The sequence below is a fragment of the Lepidochelys kempii genome, chromosome 3, assembly GCF_965140285.1.
Source record: "Lepidochelys kempii isolate rLepKem1 chromosome 3, rLepKem1.hap1, whole genome shotgun sequence".
In the NCBI taxonomy this organism is placed as follows: Eukaryota; Metazoa; Chordata; order Testudines; family Cheloniidae; genus Lepidochelys; species Lepidochelys kempii.
The window spans coordinates 93,996,062-94,020,122 of NC_136382.1; the positions used below are offsets into that span (position 1 = coordinate 93,996,062).

Consider the following 24,061-nt stretch of genomic DNA (forward strand, 5'->3'; position numbering starts at 1 on the left):
TATATATCTGACAATTTTGTTCTTTACTATAGTTTCAACCAGTTTGTCCAATACTGAAGTCAGGCTTAGGGTTCCGAAGTGGTCTTAGGCCTAGGTTGTCTGGAATGTATGGCCCTACTTCTGAGAGGGGTACCTGGCAGAGAGCTTATGTCCTGGAAGTGAACCTAGAGGCCAAAGAGACAGTGGCTGAAGCCTACTCAGAAACAATGAAGAATTAAAGCACACGGTCCAGTGTATGGGTCCAAAAATAGCAGCCATGTCAGTGTCCAGCACAGGAGCTCAGCCAGGTTTAATGAACCAAAATCTTAAGTCAGAACTCTTCTGAATTAAGGATTGTAAAGAAAATTATATAGACTCATGCTGGGAATTCTCTTGTTGGGGAATTAATTATATCACCTTGATCAGAAGAACATGTTCTGCACTCACTTACATTGGGGCCTTTTTTTATGGATTTTGAGACACTGGCTGCTCAAAGGCATGTCTTAGTTTCTTTACTGTGATTTCTACTATGCATTTCTACCAAGCAATTTTTTCTACCTTGATTTCTATAGTGCTAAACACATAGACACTTTAAAAAGGAAGCTGATAATGGGGTCCACACAGTGTCATTCTTCTGAATAACATCTTTAATCTATCTTCATCACAACCAATGAGATCTGACCCTCAACTCAGGAACAAATAGTCGTGCTTACTCAAAAGAAAACAGTAACACCAGAAAATATAACATAAAAGCTTAAAATTTTAATTAGTTATCTGTAAGTCACTATTATGGGAAATGATCTGTAACAACTATCTTAAAAACTAAGTTTAAATTTAGCAAGTACAATGAAATTTGAAGTTAGAAAAGCACAGCATATGACTGAGGGAGACTAGAGTTTTTAACCCAGAAATTGTGTTTGAAATGCAAGAAAGCAATTTAGAATTTCTGTGCTCTAGGCAGAAGATTTGTAAGAATTCTGTGTATTAACCATGAGCTAAAACTAAATTGACCATCATTGCTTTCAAAGAGTGAGATGCATACAGGCATTCAAATGACCATCCCACCAATCAACAGCAGTACGGAACACATGATGACAGCTACTTTAGCATATTCTCCTGTTCACATATCACCCTGTTCTCTTGATATCGAGAGAGAGAAAGACTTTAGAGCCTTTTTATATAAGTTTATTAAGTCTACTACTTGGATTTAAAAAAAAAAAATCACCAAAAGCATGCTGTGACAGATTGTTCTCAACCTTCAGCTGCTACTGACTTTTACAATATTTGATTTCTCTTTGTTGTAAATTTAACTAGTGTGACAGACCCAGACCAGTGGGGTACAGGAGTCTGGTAGAAGGCAAATATACTGGCCACTGGATGAATAGTTTTCTGTTTCCTGAGTGACCAGAGCAGGGGCTGTGCTAGAGCAATCAGGAACCTCCTAGAAACAATTAAGACAGGGAAGCTAACTAAGACACCTGGAGCCAATTAAGAACATACTAGAATCAATTATGGCAGGCAGACTGATCAGGATACCTGGTTTAAAAAGGACCTCCCATCAGTTAGTGGGGGGAGTGCAAGGAGCAGGGAGTGAGAGGCCAGGGGAAAATGCCCGGGGAGTTGAAGCTGTCACGTAGCTGATGCAGGAGACATTGTAGACAGCTGCTATCCACAGGGCCCTGGGCTGGAACCCAGTGTACAGGGTGGACCTGGATTCCCTCACCCCCCCAACTCCTGATCGGACACAGGAGGAGTTGACCTAGTCTGTGAGCAATACCAGAAGGGAAGGTCTAATTTGGAAAGGGATCTGGCCTGTCCCTGACCCACTAGGTGGGGCAACAGAGACTGCGGAGATTGTTCTCCATTTCCCCCATGCTGGCCAGTGACAAGGTTAGCTGAGTGAACGGCAGGTTTGAGCCTCTAGCAGAAGCGGCCAAACTGAGGACTGCCATGAACCTCTGAGACAAGCAAATCCTCCAAAAACCACAGGACCCACCAAGGCAGAGGAGGAACTTTGTCACACTAGATATTTATGTCTACACAAGTCCTTTATCCCATTATAATTAACCTGCTGCTCCTACCAGATTTGGTCAATAATGCCACAATTCAGTTTTGACATTACAGTTGCTTCATATACTAGCAAATTTGACGTCACTGAAGGAATTACGCAGGAGAGCATGCTGACTATACAAGACAATGTTTCTTTTGAAAAAGACAGACGTCTTTGTACTCAGAAATTTTAGGAAAGTAGATAAAAATTAATCTCAAATGGATTCTAGTGAAATATATATCTTTCAAGTTTGACTCCATGGGGTTCAGAGGTGCTTGCAAGTCGAGCAAGAGAATTGAAGAAAAGAAAAAAAGCATGACATTAAGACAGAAATCCAAGATCATTTTAGGAAGGAACTTGGAATTAGTATGTAATGGTACAGATTCCTTGTATAAGGGACTGAATTAGTCAGAATAAAAGTTTTGAATTTGCAAATTCTAAAAATATTACCAGTGAAATAGTATGTGTGCACCTTCCAAAACTCATGAAAATCCATTAAAACAATAAGAAAACATTTAAGCTATTTACTAACAATTTTCAAACTTAAGGTACAAAAGGGAAATGTGACATGACGCTGGATGCTTCAAACACACTCAAAAATAGACAGTATTCAGCTAAAATTTGTTACTGATGTTATAAAAATGCAACATAAAACTAGAGGATACTAAGTCAACTTTCTCAGATACAGGATTAAGAATATTTCCATTTTTTCCTCCACTTTAAACCACTATTCTTTATACTTCCTTATGGGGATTGCATTTTGTGGTCTGATTTTTAAAAGTATTAAAACATCAGTGACCATCAGTACAGTAAGGGGACAAGTTTAATCAGTTTTGAAAATATAGTTTCCAAAATATTACATATATTGCTTTAAAATATATTTGGGTAAGAAACAGCAGACTGATTTGTGATGCTTTTGGTCTCACCTAAGCCATTCACTTAAGCCCATAAAAACAGAAGAAAGTTTTGTAATAAATCATAATGATATTTGTTATGAAGTGTTTTATTGTGTTAAAACACTTGTCAAAATACCCTTCAAATTATTTTTTTCATAAATATTGTAGATATTGTTTGACAACAATATATAGTTTTCTCTTGAATCAAACTGACAGCTTAAGAAAGCATATTTAAGCCACCTGAGATGTCACAAAGAAGGCAGACATCATAGACTTTGCTAATTTTTCTTGGGTACCTATTTAATGGATACTAAATGCCAAGCTTACTACTATAGACAAAAATATTTGAAAAGAAGGTGACAGGCCACATAATATAGGGATCATGTACTCCCACCTCTGACATTGTATACCCTTATATAGGGTTCAGAGTTTGTTAGAGATAAGAGGACTTAGTGCCTCGCTTTGGCATTCTAATAAATGTAATGAGCAGTGTTGAAAGTCTCTAGAGTGAGTTGCATCTTCCCTTCTTCTAATAGAAGGAAAGTTGGCAATAAATGGGGCCTTTGATGGAAGACAGGGGAAGGGGGGACGTTCGTGGAAGGCTGTGAAATGGTATATCCAAGGCATCACTGAGGTTATAAAAGGAGCTTAGGCGGCCCCACGGAAAATTATGGTTCAGTAGTTAAAGAATCTTTCCTTTGATTTCCTGATGTAGCAGCCATTTAATATTATGTTAAAACATTACCTACTTTGATATGCAGGACATTTTCATATTGTGAATAGTGCATTACTTATTTTTTCCCTAAAACAATAATAGCAACAATAACAATAATACTATCTAGTTTATATAGAGCTTTTCATCAGTAGATCTCAAAGAACTTTACAAAGGACTTCAGCATCATTACCTTAATTTTACAGGTGGGGAAATAAAAATGTGTATGCTTGGAAGCATTAAATGTTTATCAGCAAATGCTGATAAATGTTGAAATCACTATATACACAAACCAACAAAAAAAATATTTCCATCAGTAATAAGTGAAATTTACAGATAGGCAAAGCAAGAAAAATTGCTGCTTGAGAATTAATTAGGGTTTGATTTAAGGCTATTTACTGTGTACATTTTGATGTGTGATGTTGACAATTTTTTGGTTTAACGGTTCTAAAAATAACTTTTTGAATATCAGTGTCTCCTGTCATTAAATAATTATTCTCTGACCCACCACCTCCATTGTCTGACCACCCATAATTTCCAGGAACTGAGAAAAATGCAATTAACAAAAAAAATTCTTCACACACATAATTTTTGACAACTGTGAAAATTTAAAATCTATATAAATATAGAAAAAAAGCTTAAAACCAAACACTGATATCTGTCAAAATGATAAAAAATAAAAATTGAGTTCTGCCAAGCCTAAAAATGAGGCCGTTTGTCTCTTTACATGAATTGAGAAACAGAACAACATTCCAACCCTCAGAAATTTTCACTTGCTTTCTGTCCTTTCATAATCCAGTGCAAGATTTCCTTCTATGCTTCAAGTTTTTCAGTAAACTTTAAGACCCCTCTAATCTACTTAAATAGATGTTTATAAAATGGTTTCAAGTGTCATGGTTGTGGTACCCATGTACACCGGGAACAAGCTTGTTAAACACATTTTTTTAAAGCATTCACAATCAGGTTGGAATATGTGTACTTGCTTAATTTTGTCAATCTAAAAGGAATCAGGGAGTCAGCTGTGTACCCACTCAAAGAGATTAGCTGAACGTTTTATCTCTGTGTATAAAACATGCATGATTTTATGGTTCAATGAGCTCCCCATTTTTTTTTTTTTGCAGTGTAGACAGGACCTTAATAAAAAACACAATATAAACACACAGACAAAACTCATAGTTCCTTTTCAGAACAGCCTGCCCAACTGGGGGTGAAATCCTGGCTCTACTGAAATCAAAGGGAGTTTTGCCATTGACTTCAATGGTGCTAGGATTGCACAGTTGTTCCTAAGTAACTACAAGCTATTTCAAATGCTATTTGCAGACTCATCACTTCTACCTAACTTAAGACTCCTATAGTCCTATATTATTTTATGAAACAATCTCTGACTCCCTGTTTCATGGTACAAGACTGTACTTCTCATATCTCAAAACTTTGACACTGTACATCTCATACCTGTCCTGCCAGATGAAAGATGTTACCTGGATTATTTGATGTAATCTACAGTACATAGTTCACTATTATTTGCATATATGGTACAGATTAATTTACTCTGATATTTTGGTAAAAGTGGGGCTATAGAAAACTAACTTTGGACTTTATAAACCATTGGGATCGTTATTCTGCCCAATCAGACATTATCAAACTTTTTCATAGTATGGATCACATCTTAGTAGAGATATCCTTTCACTTATACACACGAATATATAAACTAAGCAAACTATTTATCATTCAGGCTAGAAAAGCAGATAGAGTTATTTTTATCTTTAAATACGTGGAAACCATGCAGACAATATATTGATGAGCATCATATTCAGTAGACACATTTAAAATGTTCATTCAAGTTCTAGACATATTACTGGTTCTAGTGGTACCTCCCATTTTAAGCACAGGGAATATTGCTGGAATTGGTAATATAATTAAAATAGAATGAATTTCTGAAATGCACTCGTAGATAAATTAAATATATAAAGCTTCACATGGTAATGTAAAATCCTCAATTTATTACAGTATTTTAGCAGGATGTTTGTTTCACATGTCATGATGGATGTACTACATTTGCTTTTCAACCATCCATGCTAAATAACCTTGTGCAACTTTTTTTATTGCATCAGATACAGGAATATTGAATAAAGATGGTCTTTGCTGTTTTCCTAATTCTATATAATGCATTTTTCTTTCAACCTTTCCATGTTTAAAAAAAAAATAACTAACTGAATTTCACTTTCATGCACAATAAGAAGCAATAATATAAGTTTATTGGAAACCAATAAAAACTTGCCGTACTGTATTCTCATTTTGAACAGAGAGTGGATCTTACCTCAGACCAAAGATGTGTGATTGTTCATAATTGAATAAGGAGTGAATTTTAGCTTCTGAATTCAAAATTATAAGTCTGTCAATTATATCCTGCAAAAAGAAGGCATTATTGTAAAATTATCATGCATCTTCTTATATTTCTTACACTTAAGGTTAATGTGTAAAAATACAGCATTATTTATTCTAAATGTTACAAAAATACATTAATTTTTTTTGAAAGTGTTAGTGCTTAATGTTCTTGCTCCCATTAAAGTCAATGGTGCAGAATCAAGGCCAAAATATACATAAAAAGCCACAAACACATAGCTAAATACATGTCAAGGCACTGAAATATTAAACATTTTAAATTACTTTTGAATGTTAATATTGGAGTAAAATGGTAAAGTGAATTTTTAGTGTTTTTGAAATATGTACAGATCTTTCCATTTCAAGCTAATTTAATCAAAAGTTCAGGTACTAAATAATTCTGTGCACAGAAACATAAGTATCAACTCAGACTAAACAATGGTCCATCTAGTCCACTTGCCCAACAGGAAAGTTCTGTGGATTATTTTTGTTTGTTTTAGTTTTTTGAAAACCCTGTCAAATCATCAGTTTCTTTATGATGTGATGTAAGAGTGTTTTATATGGGAAATTTTAAGCCTACAGTGCTTGACAAAACTGTAAATGACCAGTGGGCTACTTACTGTTTTATGCACAATTCAGATTGTATTATCCCTCTCTCTAGTTTGTCTCAGATATTGCTCCCAAAGTAATAATTGCCTTTTAAAGAATGCATAAAATGTACAAAAATTCCACTGACATCATTCTCTTGGACTCAGATTGGTGTGGTAAACTCAAAGAACTAAAACCAACAAAATCCTTAGGGGCTTTGTTTGTGTCAGATGAAATCCATTTATTTATTTACTTATTTATTAAATTCTATTTGAGAAGCATGGCCTCGGAAACAGCAAGGAGAATTATTGACTGACTCTTTAGATCAATGAGTCACTTCAAGACCACATCAGAGAGAAAAAAATATAAACTTAATTTCATAAAATCCATTAGAACTTGTACTTCATTTTTTATAAAATAAAGTTACCACTACCAGTAAAATAATTGGTCAAAGCAGATTCTCCTTTATTTAAAATGCATCCTTATTTAAAGATAGTGGAATCCTCTGACACCAAATTATCCCGCCCCTCCCCGCCCAACATAGAATAACTTCACTGTAAGTGAAGCTGCTACTTTACACTACAATGCAACTAAACAATTCAACATTTATTCTAAATCACTGGAAATTCAATTTTATTGGATCATTTGTGTATAAAAAGATTCTTTTGAATATCATTTCCTTTACCCCAAGATTGCTGCTGCCTTTTCAGTCAGTTGGTTGGCCATGAATTCTGTAATGTAAATAATTCATAAGGGACTGTCATAAATATCAAGGGAAGGGTAAACACCTTCAAATCCCTCCTGGCCAGAGGCAAAACCCTTTCACCTGTAAAGGGTTAAGAAGTGAAAATAACCTCGCTGGCACCTGACCAAAATGACCAATGAGGAGACAAGATACTTTCAAAGATGGGGGGTGGGGGGGAAGAGACAAAGCTGTCTGTGTGTTGCTTTTGCCGGGACCAGAGCAGGAATGCAGGTCAGAACTCTTGTAAAGAGTTAATAAGCAATCTAGTTAGATATGCGTTAGATTTTGTTTTGTTTAAATGGCTGATAAACTAAGTTGTGCTGAATGGAATATATATTCCTGTTTTTGTGTCTTTTTGTAACTTAAGGTTTAGCCTAGAGGGATTCTCTATGTTTTGAATCTGATTACCCTGTAAGGTATTTACCATCCTGATTTTACAGAGGTAATTCTTTTACTTTTTCTTTAATTAAAATTCTTCTTTTAAGAACCTTTTTCATTGTTCTTAAGATCCAAGGGTTTGGGTCTATGTTCACCTATGCAAATTGGCGAGGATTTTTATCAAGCCTTCCCCAGGAAAGGGGGTGTAGGGCTTGGGGGGATTTTTGGGGGGAAAGACGTTTTCAAGTGGGCTCTTTCCCTGTTATTTTTGTTAGATGCTTGGTGGTGGCAGCAATAAGGTCCAGGGACAAAACGTAAAATAGTTTGTACCTTGGGGAAGTTTTAACCTAAACTGGTAAAAATAAGCTTAGGGGGTTTTCATGCAGGTCCCCACATCTGTACCCTAGAGTTCAGAGTGGGGAAGGAACCTTGACAGGGACAATTAATGCAAATTGGCTATTTGTGTGCTCAAAGAAAGAGATGTTGTGGGATGTTTGTCTGACAACTGCAGCCTCTTCTGCCCTCTGTATGTTTTAGCCCAGAGCCAAGAATGAGCAGTGGAGTACTGCAGAGACACAGGGGTTCTAAAGAGTGACCTGGGGACATCTGAGCCATTGATGGGGGTTATGAGGGAATGAAGATCTGGAGAGTAACATGGGGAAGGAGCACAGCTGTACAGGAGCCAAGAAAAGATTCTGGGTTGTGGAGGGGCTTGGGCAAACACCGGGGCTCTGAAGGTGGAGAGAGCATAATTTGGAGACTATATATGAACTTTTACTACTATCCATGTGAGCAACTATTAGCACTGAAATAACACTTCTTTACAAACCTAAGAAATTCCTCAAACAAAAAGGTTTATTAAAAAATCAGTTAAAGGTGCTCCAGAGCATAATACACTAACCCAGATTTATGAAGCTATGAAATCACTAAAGTCTCACGCAACCTATAGGAAACTTCAAACACGATTTTGCTTTCTTCATATTACATCACTTGCATACACTACCCTCAACAAATGACTACTCCCCTCCTATGCCTCACAAAACATGCAATTTTGACTCTGAACACAAATAACTACTGAAAACAGAAAATAGCACCATACTGCTTCATTATCACGTAAATAGTGTTACAAGATTTTAAAATAGTAACTTCCAAACATGACAGACAATTTTATAAACTATTTCTACTTTTAAAAATATTCCCTGCACTAACAGTCATCCAAGACTCTCATGCATAACTAAAAATCTACACCATAAACACTAATCAAATATTTTAATACAATATTCAACCGTTTGACCAATTAACAAACATCCAATTGTCACCACTTTGTGTGGTTAGAGTTGAAGTTTACACGTGACGTGTAGAAGAGGAAAGAAGAGGGTAGGAAATGTGGATAAAATAATGTGGAGAATGAGCAATCATTAGCATAGCTTACCAGGACTGGGTAAGCATTTACCTAGTAACTTCCTGACTTTTTATGTTGTATTGGTAGTTTATGGACTTCAGAAACACTAACCCATTTTAAACTAATTTTTTATTAAAAGGTTAAATATTTTTGTCTCTACAATGGTTGTGGTATAAGACTATATATATGTAGTCCCTCCTCCCTCCACTTATATATATATACACACACAATAATGTATGATACAAATATATGCATACATATGTGCATGTGCGCAAACACACATAATTAGAGATGTTCATATATATCATTATCCCTGGGAACAGATTTATAATAAAAGTGAGGAAGAAAAGTAAGACCTTCAAATCATGCAAAGATTTTATATTACCCAATATACTATGTGCATATGCTGCCCTCATGCTGCACACAATAAAAAATGCAAAAACAATTTTAAAATCACAGAATCATAGACTTTAAAGTCAGAAGGGACCATTATGATCGTCTAGTCTGACCTCCTGCACAACGCAGGCAACAGAATCTCACCCACCAACTCCTGTAACAAACCCCTAACTTATGTCTGAGCTATTGAAGTCCTCAAATCATGGTTAAAGACTTCGAGGTGCAGAGAATTCTCCAGCAAGTGACCCATGCCCCACACTGCAGAGGAAGGCAAACAACCCCAAGGGCCTCTGCCAATCTGCCCTGGGTGAAAATTCCTTCCCAACCCCAAATATGGCGATCAGCTAAACCCTGAGCATGTGGGCAAGACTCACCAGCCAGAGACCCAGGAAAGAATTCTCTGTAGCAACTCAGATCCCACCCCATCTAACATCCCATCACAGGCCATTGGGCATATTTACCGCTAATAGTGAAAGATCAATTAAATTGCCAGAATTAGATTATCCCATCATCTCATCGCCTCCATAAACTTATCAAGCTTGGTCTTGAAACAGATATGTCTTTTGCCCCCAAGGCTTCCCTCGGAAGGCTGTTCCAGAACTTCACTCCTCTGATGGTTAGAAACCTTCATCTAATTTCAAGTCTAAATTTATCATTTGAGCAGAAAATAGAGCATGTCTTTAATTATTAACATAATGCTTGCTCAGACAAAATGTCTAACCACATTGTAGTATTTTGAAAAAAAGAAAGAAAAAGAAAAAAAAAGAAAAAATTACTTACAATAACATTTGTAGGAACTTCACGGAGAGAATATTCTGGTTTATTTGGTATCTCCTGATCACCTATCAGTTCATAAATAGCAGGATAGGATAGCAAATTTACCAGCGCTAGAAAAAACTTTAAAAAAATAAATAAATAAAAAGGTTGCTACTGTGAACTTTTATATTTATATAACCAACCATTAGATAGCATTGAATTGGCAGTTAATTAAAAACAATGTAAAGAAGTTTGGCCCAGGTCTCAGTCTCACCCTGCTCTGCAGTGTGAAGTTTAAACAGGCAGAGCTACCCAACGAAACAAACGTGGAACATTACTCATATCCTAATGGGAGACACATCTATGCTAGTCTAAGGTAGTGCCCATGCACCTTGTGAGAACTGTGTGAACTGATGGGTTGACACATTGCAGAAACGAATGGCCCAGTGAAAGTTGAGAATTCTTCCATGGGTCTGAATGAAGTACAATTCTGGCAATAAATGTTGAATGATTTTCGAATGCTATTCTGCTTATATCATCACATACTTGTAGAATTTGGTGGTTTAGATCATCCTGAACTAGTAGTTGTAACTCATTCTAAGACAAAGTAACTGCTATCAGAAAGAGAGCTTTCCACCTGAAAGAATGTAACCTCACGAAAATCAAACTAACTGAAAATCAAGTATAAAATCAAATCATATTCCATCTAAAACATTAGCCAATTTAGGTATACATTTATATGCTGTTTAATCACACTGCTCATAAATCTCAATTTATGCTATTATAAGACCTCATTTTGTCAAGATGATCCTCTATATCACTCTTTTTATGATATACACAGGACCTTTGCTAGAACGCGGGATTTGGGATCCATGCGCGGGACCACATTATAGCAGGGACCACATTAAAATGAATTCCAATTAAAGTAATTACATTTGGGATCCAAGACCACGACCACATTATATGCGAATTTGCACTATATAGATGCGTGTTCTAGCGAGGGCCAGCGTACTTTTTAATTGACTTCAGTGACCCTTGCAACTGTGACCCTCCATATAACACAGGAACCTATTTCATTCAGTCATTGTTTTGCTTGTTGTACTACACCAATTTTACTTTAAGTGCCTAAATTAGAAACAATGCTGATGAAATGTCACATTTAGGATATTAATGAAACCACCTGTGTATTTATACACAGTAGTAACAAATTGCATAAAATAAGATAATTTCTCACCTTCTGACAGTTTCGGTCAATAGGATCTACTGGAGTAGAACTGGGGTGAGTTACTCTATGATCATCTCTTCCACACTCCAAAACAGCCCATAATTCACTTATAAGTGATTTTATAAACCCTAAAATTTAATATTTGATTTAGTCACAAAAATGCTTAAAAAAACAAGTAAAATAAAACTCAAAACTCTATACAGCATGGACCAAATCTTAAAAAGAGATTGCCTCAGGGACTACTCTCCTCTTCTAGCCATGATAATATGGTACACCACTGTCCTTCCCACTGATGATCGAATAACATCATTTTGACAACTACAGAAACGGTTTACAAGGAAAAGTAATATTACTGTAGGTAATATTTTTTTCCATTTTTGTTTGTTTGTTTTGCAGCGATTAAGTAGCTGGAAAGAAAGAAGACCCAGTATTTTGTCACAAGCTAGCTCTTACAGACCACAATTTGGGAACCATATATGTTATACAATATCATTGATTCTAAAGACACAGGATTTAAGACAACTTGTCTGGAAACAACTGACTTGCACTTGCATAATAAAGTAAACTAGATTTACCTAAAGAGAGAGAGTAGTTTTGCACAGCTGCCTGTGCCAGTACACAGTAATATACAGGGTCGGATTTAGGGGCAGGCAATCCAGCGACCATCTGGGGTGCTGAGGTTCGGGGGCACCAGGCTTGGGGTGCTGTTTTTGTTGTTAGCAACAAAAGGGAAAATAGAATGTTTGAAGTAAAATGTTTCAGGTATTCTGTATGTGGATTCATTTTTCACTAACCACCTAGAATGTTTTGGACCTTTGTAGAATCTTGTGGAAGCTTCCAGACTTTCTGAGAACTACATTTTCCTTGACCCTCCTGGAATGTTGTCAGCCATGCCCTCGCAGGTATATAATAGACAGGGCAACACCAGTCAGTCAATGAGATATAAGAATGAAGTGAGAGCCCAGTTGCAATATTGCAAACCTTGTTGTATTGTGTAATTGTGAAAGTGTACTTGTGTTTTAAGCCTTGAAGAGTGTAAGTAGTGACTAATAAAGGACATATCTAATTAGATGCCAGAAATATCTATCGAACCCCTATCTATGCAACAAGATAAAATAAATACTGTCATTTCTTTTGCCATGCTTAACACGTATTGTTTCAAAAGTGTTCTGTTTTTGTTGTAAAATATTTGACAAGAATGTAAAATTGTTGTTTGCACTTTCTGGGTACAATTACTAGGATAACTTAGCTGATACTTTGAAGTCACCCAGCCATTTTACGGCCCACTCCAAATGGATGGAGGTCGAGTCCAGGCTCAAGCTGAATAAATGCATAGATACAGAAAGCCAACACATTATTAATGTAGAAATCCAGCACTGGAGGAATGCACTCGAGTGTTTGATCTCAATTATCCTCTTCCTTGCAAAGAATAATTTGGCTTTCCGGGGCTCGTCAGATAAGTTGTTCATTGAGCACAATGGTAATTTTCTCAGTTTGGCAGAACTCCTAGAGAAATATGATAATGTCATACATGAACACCTATGTTGAGTAGTTTGTAAAGAAGATGTGGACCATTACTACAGCAAAACAATTCAAAACTGATTGATTGACTTTATGGCAAGGCAAGTGCTTGATAACGTATTGATGCAGCTTGGCAAAGCAAAGTACTATGCTGTAACAATGAACTGTACTCCCAACATTAGTCAAAGTAAAAAGATGTCATTTACAGTAAGATTTGTTAACAAGGATGGCTGTATCCAAGAAAAGGAATGTTTTATCTGTTTCTGGTCTGTGGACAACTCTACTGGAAAAGGCCTAACAGAACTGTTTATGAACATTTTGAACAAGGATAAAGCTTCAGAACTGCCGCAACCAACGCTATGACAATGGTGTAAACATGAAGGGAAGAAACAGTGGCATCCAGGCAAAGATCCTTGTGTTGAATCCAAGAGCTTTCTTTGTGCCTTGTGGCTGCCATTCCCTCAACCTGATTTGTCAGATGCAGCATCATCTTCATTAGATTAGTCTTCTTTTCAGCATCAACTATCAGGTAGTAGATCCTCACAGACAATGTTACAAATCTGACCGTGAAGCCGGTAACTGACACTCACTGGGAGAGCCATATTGACAATGAGGTACCAAGTGACTGAGGTTTATGATGCTCTGATGGAACTGGCGCAGTTGAGTAAAGCTGAGGCCAGAATCCAACACGAGATGCAAAGCCTGGCAAACCAGACCACTGACTTCAAATTTCTAGTCTCAGTTGTGTTTTGGCATAATATCCTGTTCCAAGTAAACACTGTAAGCAAGACATTAGAAACTCAGTTGATGGACATCATGACAGGTACTACTTTGATGAGAAGTTGCCTTGATTTTGTTGTGGACTACATAGACAACAGATTTGAAGATGCCATCACTGCTACCAAAGAAATGGCAGAAAACTTAGGAGTTCAGCCTGTCTTCAAGGATACTCGTATTGATCAGAAGAAGAGACAGTTTGGTTAAGAGGACAGAGATTAGGTGATGGAAGCTCGGAAGAAAAATACAAGAGGGAGCTTTTTTGCTCACTCGTTGACACTGCTACATTGTCCATCGAAGAAAGGTTTGGACAATGAAACACCACTAAAAGATCTGGGGATTTTTGTATGACCTTAATAAGCTGTTGGCTGACAGGAAAACTGTACGGAGCTTCACCAGATGCTGACACATGATGAATGTTCAGATGTCATTGATAAAGATCTCTATGTCGAATTGGACAACATCTGTGACATTTGGCAACCCTGGGAAGCCCTCTGCACTCCAAGTTCTCCAATTCATCATGATGCAGAGTTCAAGGACACATTTCCTAAATGTGTGGATAGCTTTGAGGATTCTTCTCATGCTGTCGGTCACAGCTGCAAGTGGTGAGTGCTTTTCAATGCTCAGGCTCATTAAAACGTATCTTTGACCGATGATGGTCGACAAGAGACTGATATCACTTGTTATTTTATCACTTAAAAATGCCCTTAGCCAGTCTTTGGAACTCTCCGACACTGTGCTTCAGTGCATGAAGGCAAAGGCGAGAAAAGCGACCTTTTGAACTAAAGGACTAGGGTTAACATTCTAAGGCTGTCACCTACCGTAACACTATTTAATACTGATCCACCCAGTGTTGGTGCACAGTTCAATTTCTTGATGTTAGTACATTTCAGTTATTCTTAAAGTTAAAAAGGGTCTATAAGCTTAGAGGAAATGAATTTATTTTTTATTTGCTTATATATGGCATGAATAAATACAGATTTACAGTGTGCAAATTTATCTTCTTATATGCTAGGGATAAATCACACATGCAAATTGTGCATCAAAGTCGTGAAATAGGCTACAACTGCAATAAAAATAAGGTATTCAAAAGTTTAATAAATGGAGTGGGGGTGGGGTGCCAAAGATGCTCCTCACCTGAGATGCCATATGGTCTAGGGTTGGTCCTAGTAATGTATATTGCTAGCTGATTGTAAAAATATGTTAAGAAATCTTATCAATATATATCTTCAAATGAAAATTAAGGGAAAGATAAGTAGAAATACATATCTTCTGAGTAATGTCTACTGTAAACGATAGGCTGATAATTATGACCTCATTCATGTTTGTATAAATGCCTTCTGGTAGGGGTGAAGATCTGGGCTGATTCTTTCAGGTATTTCACCTGCCTTCAATACCATTAACCATAGAATGTGGCTGTGGACCATAGTAGGACAGAAGGAGTCACTCAAGTTAATCTGTTCCTCATTTCCTGAGAGACTCTAGAAAGTAGTAGTAGACATTTTTTTTTCAGTCGGTCACAAGGTTTCTCTTATGTGACATACCGTAGGGCTCCATTCTGTTGTGCAGGAGCTGAAACATGTATACAGATCATTTTAAAAGATTAGTGAGAAAATTGAAGCTGTTGTGTCTTCACTATGAGGACTAGCTGGCTGAAACTGAACCAAGAAAAGACTGAAATAAAGCTTGTGGTTTAGGGCCAGAGGTCTGAAGAACTGGTAGAGGTTATTTCAGCTTCATTCATCGGTGGAGTTTGCCTGTCATACCCTTGCCATCTTAATTACATCCCCAACTGCTTCTGGATGAACAAACAGAACAGTTGCCAGAGAGTTCCATAATCAACACTGGTTGCAATTCAAGTTATCAGTTTTAATCTTTGAAACACTACATGGTTTAGGTGCAGGCTACTTGAGCTGTGGTGCCAGTCCCTGGTTTAACTTGGAGAAGCTTTCTGGCACAGCATTTTTAGTGAAGAATCCTTGATTCTGGAACTCATTTCTTCACCAATCAGTGGTCCTAAACAGCTAGCGTCTGTTGATGTTCAGACCTATCCATCTTCCCAGGCTTTTGAGAAGTTAGTGGGTCATGAAGATGGTAAATCAGTTAAAGTTGGTATTTATTAATTAGGATTTGTCGATGAATGAGGAAGGTTTGTGATTTATTACTGGTTTGTTTTGTAACATTCATTAATGCATTCATGCATTTAGGTGAAAGGATAAATTTCTTTGAAATCAAAACAAATGAAATAAAAATAAAAAGAGGAACATTCTTTTACAATTCTATCTTTGTTTTGTTTCACAGAGTATACAAGATCATATTCTTCCATCTGCAAAAACTTAAATTCATAAGGCATTTCTGTACTTAAGAAAAAAAGCATTTAAAAGAATATTTTTCCACCAAAAATTCAGCAGGCTCCAAAGTAGTCATTGCTAGTATTGGATATCTATGTTAATCACATCTGACTTTATTTTGTTTGGAATTGTATTATTTTAATTCATAATATTACAATATGTTAGTACTTATGATAAAGTTCACCCTTAAAATTACCTGAACGCTGCAGAGCTACTGCACCTGGAGATGTCGATGCCATTTGTGTAACTATCACTCCATAACCAAACCTTTCACATCCACTCACCTATTCATAATAAACGTAAAGAGATACAAGAAGTTTGGAGACTACAACCAAGACACTCATATTATCAAATGTTATCTTATGTATTTTTACTTGTTCCCTGCAGAACTTTAAATTCTGTAAACAAATGTATCTCGACCAGTCAGGGTCAGAGTACAACACAAGCATGTTTGTTTAGCAAGTAAAGGAATCTCTCCCTTTGCTAGTTCAAAGTATAAATAGCATAAGATAAAGCATATGCAACTTCTGCACACAGAATAAAAACTTTTTAAAACTAGAACCTCCCAAATCCTTTGCACCCACCAATTAAGAGTAGGGGCCAAAAAACCTTTAAAAATTCCATGTGATAACATACTTTGCCTCCGCAATTGAACGCATAATTCCCTATGTAATTTGATGTCTGGCATGTTAGATCTTGCCGTTTTACTGGCAACCACTGTACATATATTTCAGTGTACATATATCACTGAGCACTCGTCTGACTAAGGATTAGGTTCCAAAATTAAATGTAGGGTAAAAAGTATCCTTTTGCTTAACATTTTGAGCTAAAAAGTAACAGTGACAATATCTGACATTCTTATTGACATTTTACAGAGTAACGACTGAAATAAAATCATGTACCATGCATTTAGAATGTCAGATTACATTTTAACTCAACTCTTCCAATAAAACAACAGATAAACAATGGTTTATGGTTTTCCCTTCTAATTACCTTAATTAAAAAAGTGATTGTACTAGACTCTGACATGCCTACCTGGAGTTTTTTTGAGAATCTGCTGAACATAAAGGTTACACATTCATTGAGGGCTCCTGTATTCTGAAGAAGAAGACCACCTTTTGGAGTGGCAGCAAAGTTTAATAAATCATCTAATAAAGTCTCTTCCCATACCATACTGAAAATGATAGAAAAATAAAATGAATCAAACAAGATTTAAAAATAAAAGTAGTGAAAAGCAAGAGAAAATATAAACTTTTCAGTTTAAAAAAATCTTTCACTGGACCTATGTGTATGGTAGCAAGATCAACTACTTCTTGAGGGTTAAAATATGTACAGAACAGCGGCACGGAATACAAATACTGCATCGAAATTCAAGATCACAGAAAAGATCTCACATGGTAAGATAGGATGGTTTAGTGAATAGATAACATGACCAGGAGCCAGAAGACTTGGGCTCTAAATCTCAAATCTACTGCTGACTTACTGTGTGTAAGTCACCTCTCAGTGTCTCAATTTCCCCATCTGTAAAGTGGGAATAAGATTGCTTTCTCACCACTGTAAAGCATATTGAGAGCTACAGATAAAAAGCATTATGTAACTGCAAAATATTATTAAAACTGTTTTGTAGGAGTTATACCAGACGTGAAACAATGCTAGAAAATAGGGGCGGTGTTTATGAAAATGAGGTGCTGTTACATACAATAACCCACATGTGGGCTCAGTAAGCATATGTGCATTCTTTCCAAACTATTCCACTTTTGAGGTGGATTAAAATGTGTCCAGTGGAGTCCAGATACTAGTGACTCCATGTTCAGTGAGAAACACTGTGTGTATATATATATATATATATATATATGAATTGGTAGGGTGACAGGGGAAAAGATGACTTTTACAAGCAGTGGTGAAAGTAAGCCGGTCCGGTCCGGTCCGGTGTACCGGCAACAGACAGTACGCCGTGCCACACAGGACCAGCTTCTCCAGGCTGGCGCTTTAAAGGGCCCCAGGCTTCCTGCAGCGGCCAAAGCCCCGGGCCCTTTAAAGCGCCCCCGAGCCCTGCTGCCGGAGCCCCTGGGGTAGCCGTGGGAGGGCTCCAGCAGCTCTTTAAAGGGCCAGGGGCTCTGGCCGCTGCAGGGAGCCCCAGGCCTTTTAAAGCGCCCCAAAACCCCGCTGCCAGAGCCCCAGGGTAGCAGCGGCAGGGCTCCGGCAGTGATTTAAAAGGCCCAGAGCTCCACTGCGGCAGCTGGAGCCCAGGGCCCTATAAATCGCCCCTGAGCTCCCAGTTGCCTCTGCAGCTGGTAGCTCCGGGGTGATTTAAAGGCCCAGGGGCTCCCAGCCGCAGCCGGAGCCGGAGCCCTGGGGCCTTTAAATCTTCATTTAAAGGGCCTGGGTATTTAAAGGCCCCACCTCTTCCGGTCAAGGCCACACACCCCTGCTTAGGACTCCAGAGTACCCGGTAAATCCTTTAAGTTACTTTCACCCTGATTAGAAGCAAGTGTGAATACACCCAAACCATCCTCTAACCAAGAAAGAGAAGCCCAGCATTTAAATGATCTCTCACCAGACACCATCCCATCACTATTCGCCTTGTAATCTTGCTTCCCTGAACACATCACCTTACTGGATTCTCACATCTGGGTCTGAGCTCCCCTGGTGGATGTTTGATTCCCACCAGCAGCTTTGACAGATATAAGCAGAAACCACACTTCCAACCATAGTCAAACACCACCCTAGACTTTAGCCCCTGTACCTAGAATCTTGAAGTCATTTCTTGTTCAGTGGGAAGCAAAAGCTTTATCTAAAAATAATTTCTTGGAGTCTCTTATTCCATAAAAAACTGTCAAATTCAGCAGTTAGGAAGGGATTGTACTTTATAATTCATTGGAATTTACTATTGACAGTGATCTCCAGCAGAGCACTTCATATAGGGTTTCCTTTCTCAACACTGATTTAAAGTCACTACAGTCACTTCACAAAAGGGAAAAAAATAAACCAACAACAAATATTGTAATTCCTGTACAAATTAAGTATGGAAGCTTTTTTAGAGACTATCCCACACAATTAAAAGTAAAGAAAGATACACATAAGTCTATCATTAGTGTTTAATTACATTTTTTAACACCCCACATTCACATGCAGTATAGAGTTCATGTATTTCTCACCAATATAAAACTTAACATACAAGCATCTAATGGGGAAATGAAGTTTGTATTAACATCAAAGGAGAGATGTCTTTTCTCTCACTGCGTGACTAGCTTTCAGCCAGTATTCTGATAATCTCACTATATGATGTTTTGAAGGCATTGATGGTATTCTACAAAACAGGATTTTTAACTAATAACACAATCAAAGCCATGAGAGAAAAACTGTGTCAACTATTTTGTTTTACGTCTTTTAATTCATATTTTCCCCAACGAGTTTTGATCCACATAGACAGCAAATTATGAGCCAAATCTACATAGAACTTAGTAAAACCACACAAAGCTGGGAAGAACTTTATGACTGTATGAGCCCTGTGCTAGGGAGGTCTAAAATGAGAAACCTCAGCTCAAGATATGTACCTTCTTGTAGCTACCAACCTGCTCCTGGCAAAAGCCTAAGAAAACAAATGGGCATAATAACTGTCCTGAAGGTCAACAAATCTGGGCTGCAGTGGACTTGTGTATTTTACCCAAATATGAATAGACGCAGCAGTACTTACATGTTTTGTGACTCTTGATTTCCTGATGAAATGGAGTCTGCCCCAGGTACAGGAGTAGGAATCCTTTCTGAAAGTGAACTAGCCTATGAAATAAAAAATGCAGTTATTATTACATCATTCTTAGAAGTTCTGACTACCAATAAGAAAAAGGATGGAAGGATGGTCCAGTGCTTAGGGCATTAGCCTGGAACGTGGGAGATCTGAATTCAATTCCCTGCTTGGTCAACAGGCTTCCCATGTGATTGTACACAAGGCTCTTAAGGACAAATTCTAAAAGGCATTCTGGCTTCTATCTGCAACTTTAGGTACCTAAAAAGAAAAGGAGTACTTGTGGCACCTTAGAGACTAACCAATTTATTTGAACATAAGCTTTCATGAGCTACACGAAAGCTTATGCTCAAATTAACCAATTTATTTGAGCATAAGCTTTCGTGTAGCTCACGAAAGCTTATGTTCAAATAAATTGGTTAGTCTCTAAGGTGCCACAAGTACTCCTTTTCTTTTTGCGAATACAGACTAACACGGCTGTTACTCTGAAACCTTTAGGTACCTAAATACCTTTACAAATCTGGCTCTAAGCCTCTGTGTGTCACAGATTCCCATATGTAAAATGGGGATAAATAGTCCTTCCCTGCTTCACAGGGGTATTGTGAGGACAAAGACATTAAAGATTCTGAGGCACTCAGCTACTATAGTAATGGGGCCATATAAATGCCTCAGTTAGATAAAATAAATTAGATTAAATAAACCCTGAATATGTTTTAAAGGGAATATATTTCAAGGTGACACTATAATTTCTGTTAATAAAATATAACTTTATTATGGACCTTTCTTTCATAGTTTTTCAGTTCCTAGACTATTTTTTAAATGACAGTAGCAAAAAAGGAAAAAAAAAAAAAAACTGCACACTGTCATACGTGCTACTGTAGTGGGGAATTACATTGTAGTTCTGCTTCTCTAAGTATGTCATTCTGGTAGGAGTCTCACTCCTGGGTTTCAGCTCCTTAGTGTGAGAACAGGCAAAACTTCCCAAGTTTTTGAGGTATTTTTTGGTCAGTAGTAGCTGATGGAAGCACAAGTCACTACCCCAGCTACTAATGACTAAACATTAACTCTTGAAATCTCCTAGTCAGTTCTTTCTTGACCACGGTCAGCAAAGGAGCAACTCACCCAAACTGTGCTACTCCAATCACCATTCCAACTTCAACACATCCAACATCATTTGGCTATGATATCCTGTACTCTGAGTCCCTCCCTTCAATGTTAGGTCTGTTTCTTTTTATTATATTTTTCCCATAGCTCTTTTGTCACAATTGACCCAGAAATGTAAATGGCCCTGGTCTCCAAATAACCTTTGACTCTCCAGTCAGGCCTTTTTTTTATGTCTTGTAAAAGTTTTGGTACCGTTTTTCCCCTCAATGCTTTCTTTGGTTTTCTTTTTTTAAAAAAAAAAAATCTCCTATGCTTTCCTTTGACCATGGCACTGTATAATTCAAAACATGATGATTGTCACTATACTGAGATTTTATCAGTACCCTTTTATGTGAGGTAAGGAAATTCAGTGTCAGGAAATAATACCTAACATTACAATATACAAAATAAAACAAAATTAATAATCTCCAAAATAAACGCTTAGATCCAGAATGTCCTGGCATAGTGTGCCAGAATTCTGAATCAGACTAGTTCAATTTCATTAATAAACACCTATCTGCCAAGTTGTAAAATACCGTGGAATATTTATCAGAGGTGTGAAGATATTAAGGTAGTTAAGTAAATATTTTCTATATCACTTATTTATCAGCAGAGCTAAAAAATCCTGAAAAAAATCTGAAAAATTGTAATTCTATTTCCATATCTTATGTGGTATAGAAAGAATTGCAAATATATTTTTCCAATCTTACTTAAAAGAAAACTACACACACTCTGACATTTTGTAGATAACTTTGTTTTGTTTTTAATTACAAAATTTCACACAGAAAAAGGAAGAACTTTTTATTCCATTTGCATCTACAGAAATCATTGTCCTTAACTGTAGGATACTGGTGTCTTTACTGCATATTAGCTTTGATCTGATCTGAAGTAAGAAGTACCTTCTGAATCATCTATACAACATTAAATATACCAAACAATCCTATCAACGTTCAGAAAAAAAAGTCAACACTTTTGATGGGGATGCTAATGTAAAAGATATCTGAAAAAAAAATTTAAGAAAATACTTTATTTAAGATCAACGATTTAAGATTTTTAGGTTTTAAGCAATGATGGGGACATTACACTACTTAATCAAATGATAATGGATGTTATAGATTATATAATTTCAGATGTGTAATTTCAATGAGCATAATGAAGTTATATTGTAACATACACATGACCATATACATCCATAATATCATTGTGTAGTATGCTGTTGCTTTTTCTGGGTCTCTCAACTCTCTTTTTATCTTCTTCTTTTTAATCATGCCAGCATCTGCCCCAGAATTCTACTACTGCCATATACTTGATCATGAGCACTTTTTAGTGGCTTTCCCTGCAGAGTGAAACTGTTCCTTATCTGTCTTACTGAAAAGTGCTCATGTTCAGAAGTACAGTGCTAAAAGAGTGAAAAGCAAAAAGGTCCGTTCGTTGGGAAAGAGATACCATGATCAAAATATTTGTAAGAATAAAAAGTTGAGATTTATAAGTGTCCCAACGGTGAGTCCACATATTAGTATCAAGAAAAAGCTGACACATTTGGGTTATATTTTCAAACTATTTTTACAGTTTTTATTTTGTAGGGTAGTAATGGAATTCTCCCATTGCCCCACTCTTAGCAGCTGTCAGAATCTTGCAAGTATCTACAAGTTTCTTACTGCTCACATGCTCTGGAAGATACTCTACATCAGATTGCACCATAAACAGAAGGGAAGTGGGAGTATTGCTCTAGCCAGGGAAACTAGGGTTTGAGCCAGACAGGTCCTGAAAGAGAGAACCCAGAAACAGCCAACCCTGGGAAAAAGTGCTTAGGTTGAGGGGTGGCATCCATTGTTACTTTGGAATTACCTTTTAATAATAAACCATTCCACACGATGAGTAACCTTTTTATACTTTATGAGTAAGTAACTTATGTTTGTTGCTGGGCGAAGACTCCAACACCTTACAAAATGGCAATGTGCTTGCCTCTGATACTTCTAGAAACTTTTAAAAATCATCAGATTTATTCTTTAAAACTAGCAACTCTTAATTTCAGAGATTTATCACCTGCTCAAACACTTTGTTACATTACCAATGTCTGGAACTCGTAAAGCTTTTTATAAGTTGAAGCTAATTTGAAGAAACCAGGAATGGAAAACTACGAACAAAAATATCCAAGATGGCGAAGCTGAAAACTCAGTTTCTCTACTAGTTCATTCAGTTCATTAGGGATGAACGTAAGGCACATTCACACTGTAATCTCAACTTGGTCTCTGATGTGAGATACAGGAACAGGAGCTGTATCACAGTTATATGTTTGATGGATTTTTCATTCTAATTCTTCATATTCATCTTCTGTATGTCAAATTTAGGTTTTTTGTCCAAATGATGTTCTGTACTATGACAAGAGAATTTAATGTGCATAGAGGTGTGTACGTATGCCTACCTATATCACTTGTAGCACTTCATCACAGCAGGTAATTGGAAATGCCCATCAAAAGCTTGTAAGATTTCATGTCGTAAAAATTAAATAAAGTAAGACAGACTGTTTAAGCTAGACTAGACAACTTGCTGAGTTACATAAATTATAGCACAATACATGTAAACTCGTTCACTTAAGTCCGCAGAATTCTAGTCCAGCGTTCTCAATGCAACAGACAGCATAAGCTTCAAGATCAGCTTTGTTCAATTAGAAATCTAATTTATCATTATAAAATTGAGATTCTGGTAATTACTTATTTTATTTTCACTATTTTGAATAATTAACCTTTGCCTTTCACTGCAGTACCTGTGCACAACAGGGGCAAGAAATATCCAAAATTAACTGATAATTCTAAGTATCTCTTTTTCAGACTTTAGATTACTGTAAATGAATGCTTAAATTTAGATTTGTGACTGTTTATATTACTTTAAATTATTACTTAATTAATATTGTACATACATATATATTGTATTCACATTAATCATAGGGTGTATATACAGTAACATAGTGGAAGCCGTAGCTATTCCGTTCTAACTCCTCCCTTCCCCACGACT

General features: G+C 36.8%; 1 protein-coding gene across 8 annotated transcripts in view; it reads right to left on the reverse strand.

The window, feature by feature from the left end:
- Nucleotides 1-24,061, reverse strand: part of TBC1D32 (TBC1 domain family member 32) — a 180,170-nt gene that overhangs the window by 107,307 nt on the left and 48,802 nt on the right. For all 8 annotated transcript variants that reach the window (XR_012158036.1, XM_073337176.2, XM_073337184.2 and 5 more), the window contains exons 18-23: nucleotides 19,856-19,938; nucleotides 17,194-17,332; nucleotides 16,355-16,442; nucleotides 11,519-11,637; nucleotides 10,309-10,425; nucleotides 5,955-6,043 (exon numbers count right to left, since the gene is read on the reverse strand). Coding sequence is in view for 7 of the 8 variants with exons in the window: in XM_073337176.2 (XP_073193277.1) it covers nucleotides 5,955-6,043; nucleotides 10,309-10,425; nucleotides 11,519-11,637; nucleotides 16,355-16,442; nucleotides 17,194-17,332; nucleotides 19,856-19,938 (635 nt within the window). In the remaining variant the exon portion in view is untranslated. The remainder of the gene's footprint in view (nucleotides 1-5,954; nucleotides 6,044-10,308; nucleotides 10,426-11,518; nucleotides 11,638-16,354; nucleotides 16,443-17,193; nucleotides 17,333-19,855; nucleotides 19,939-24,061) is intronic.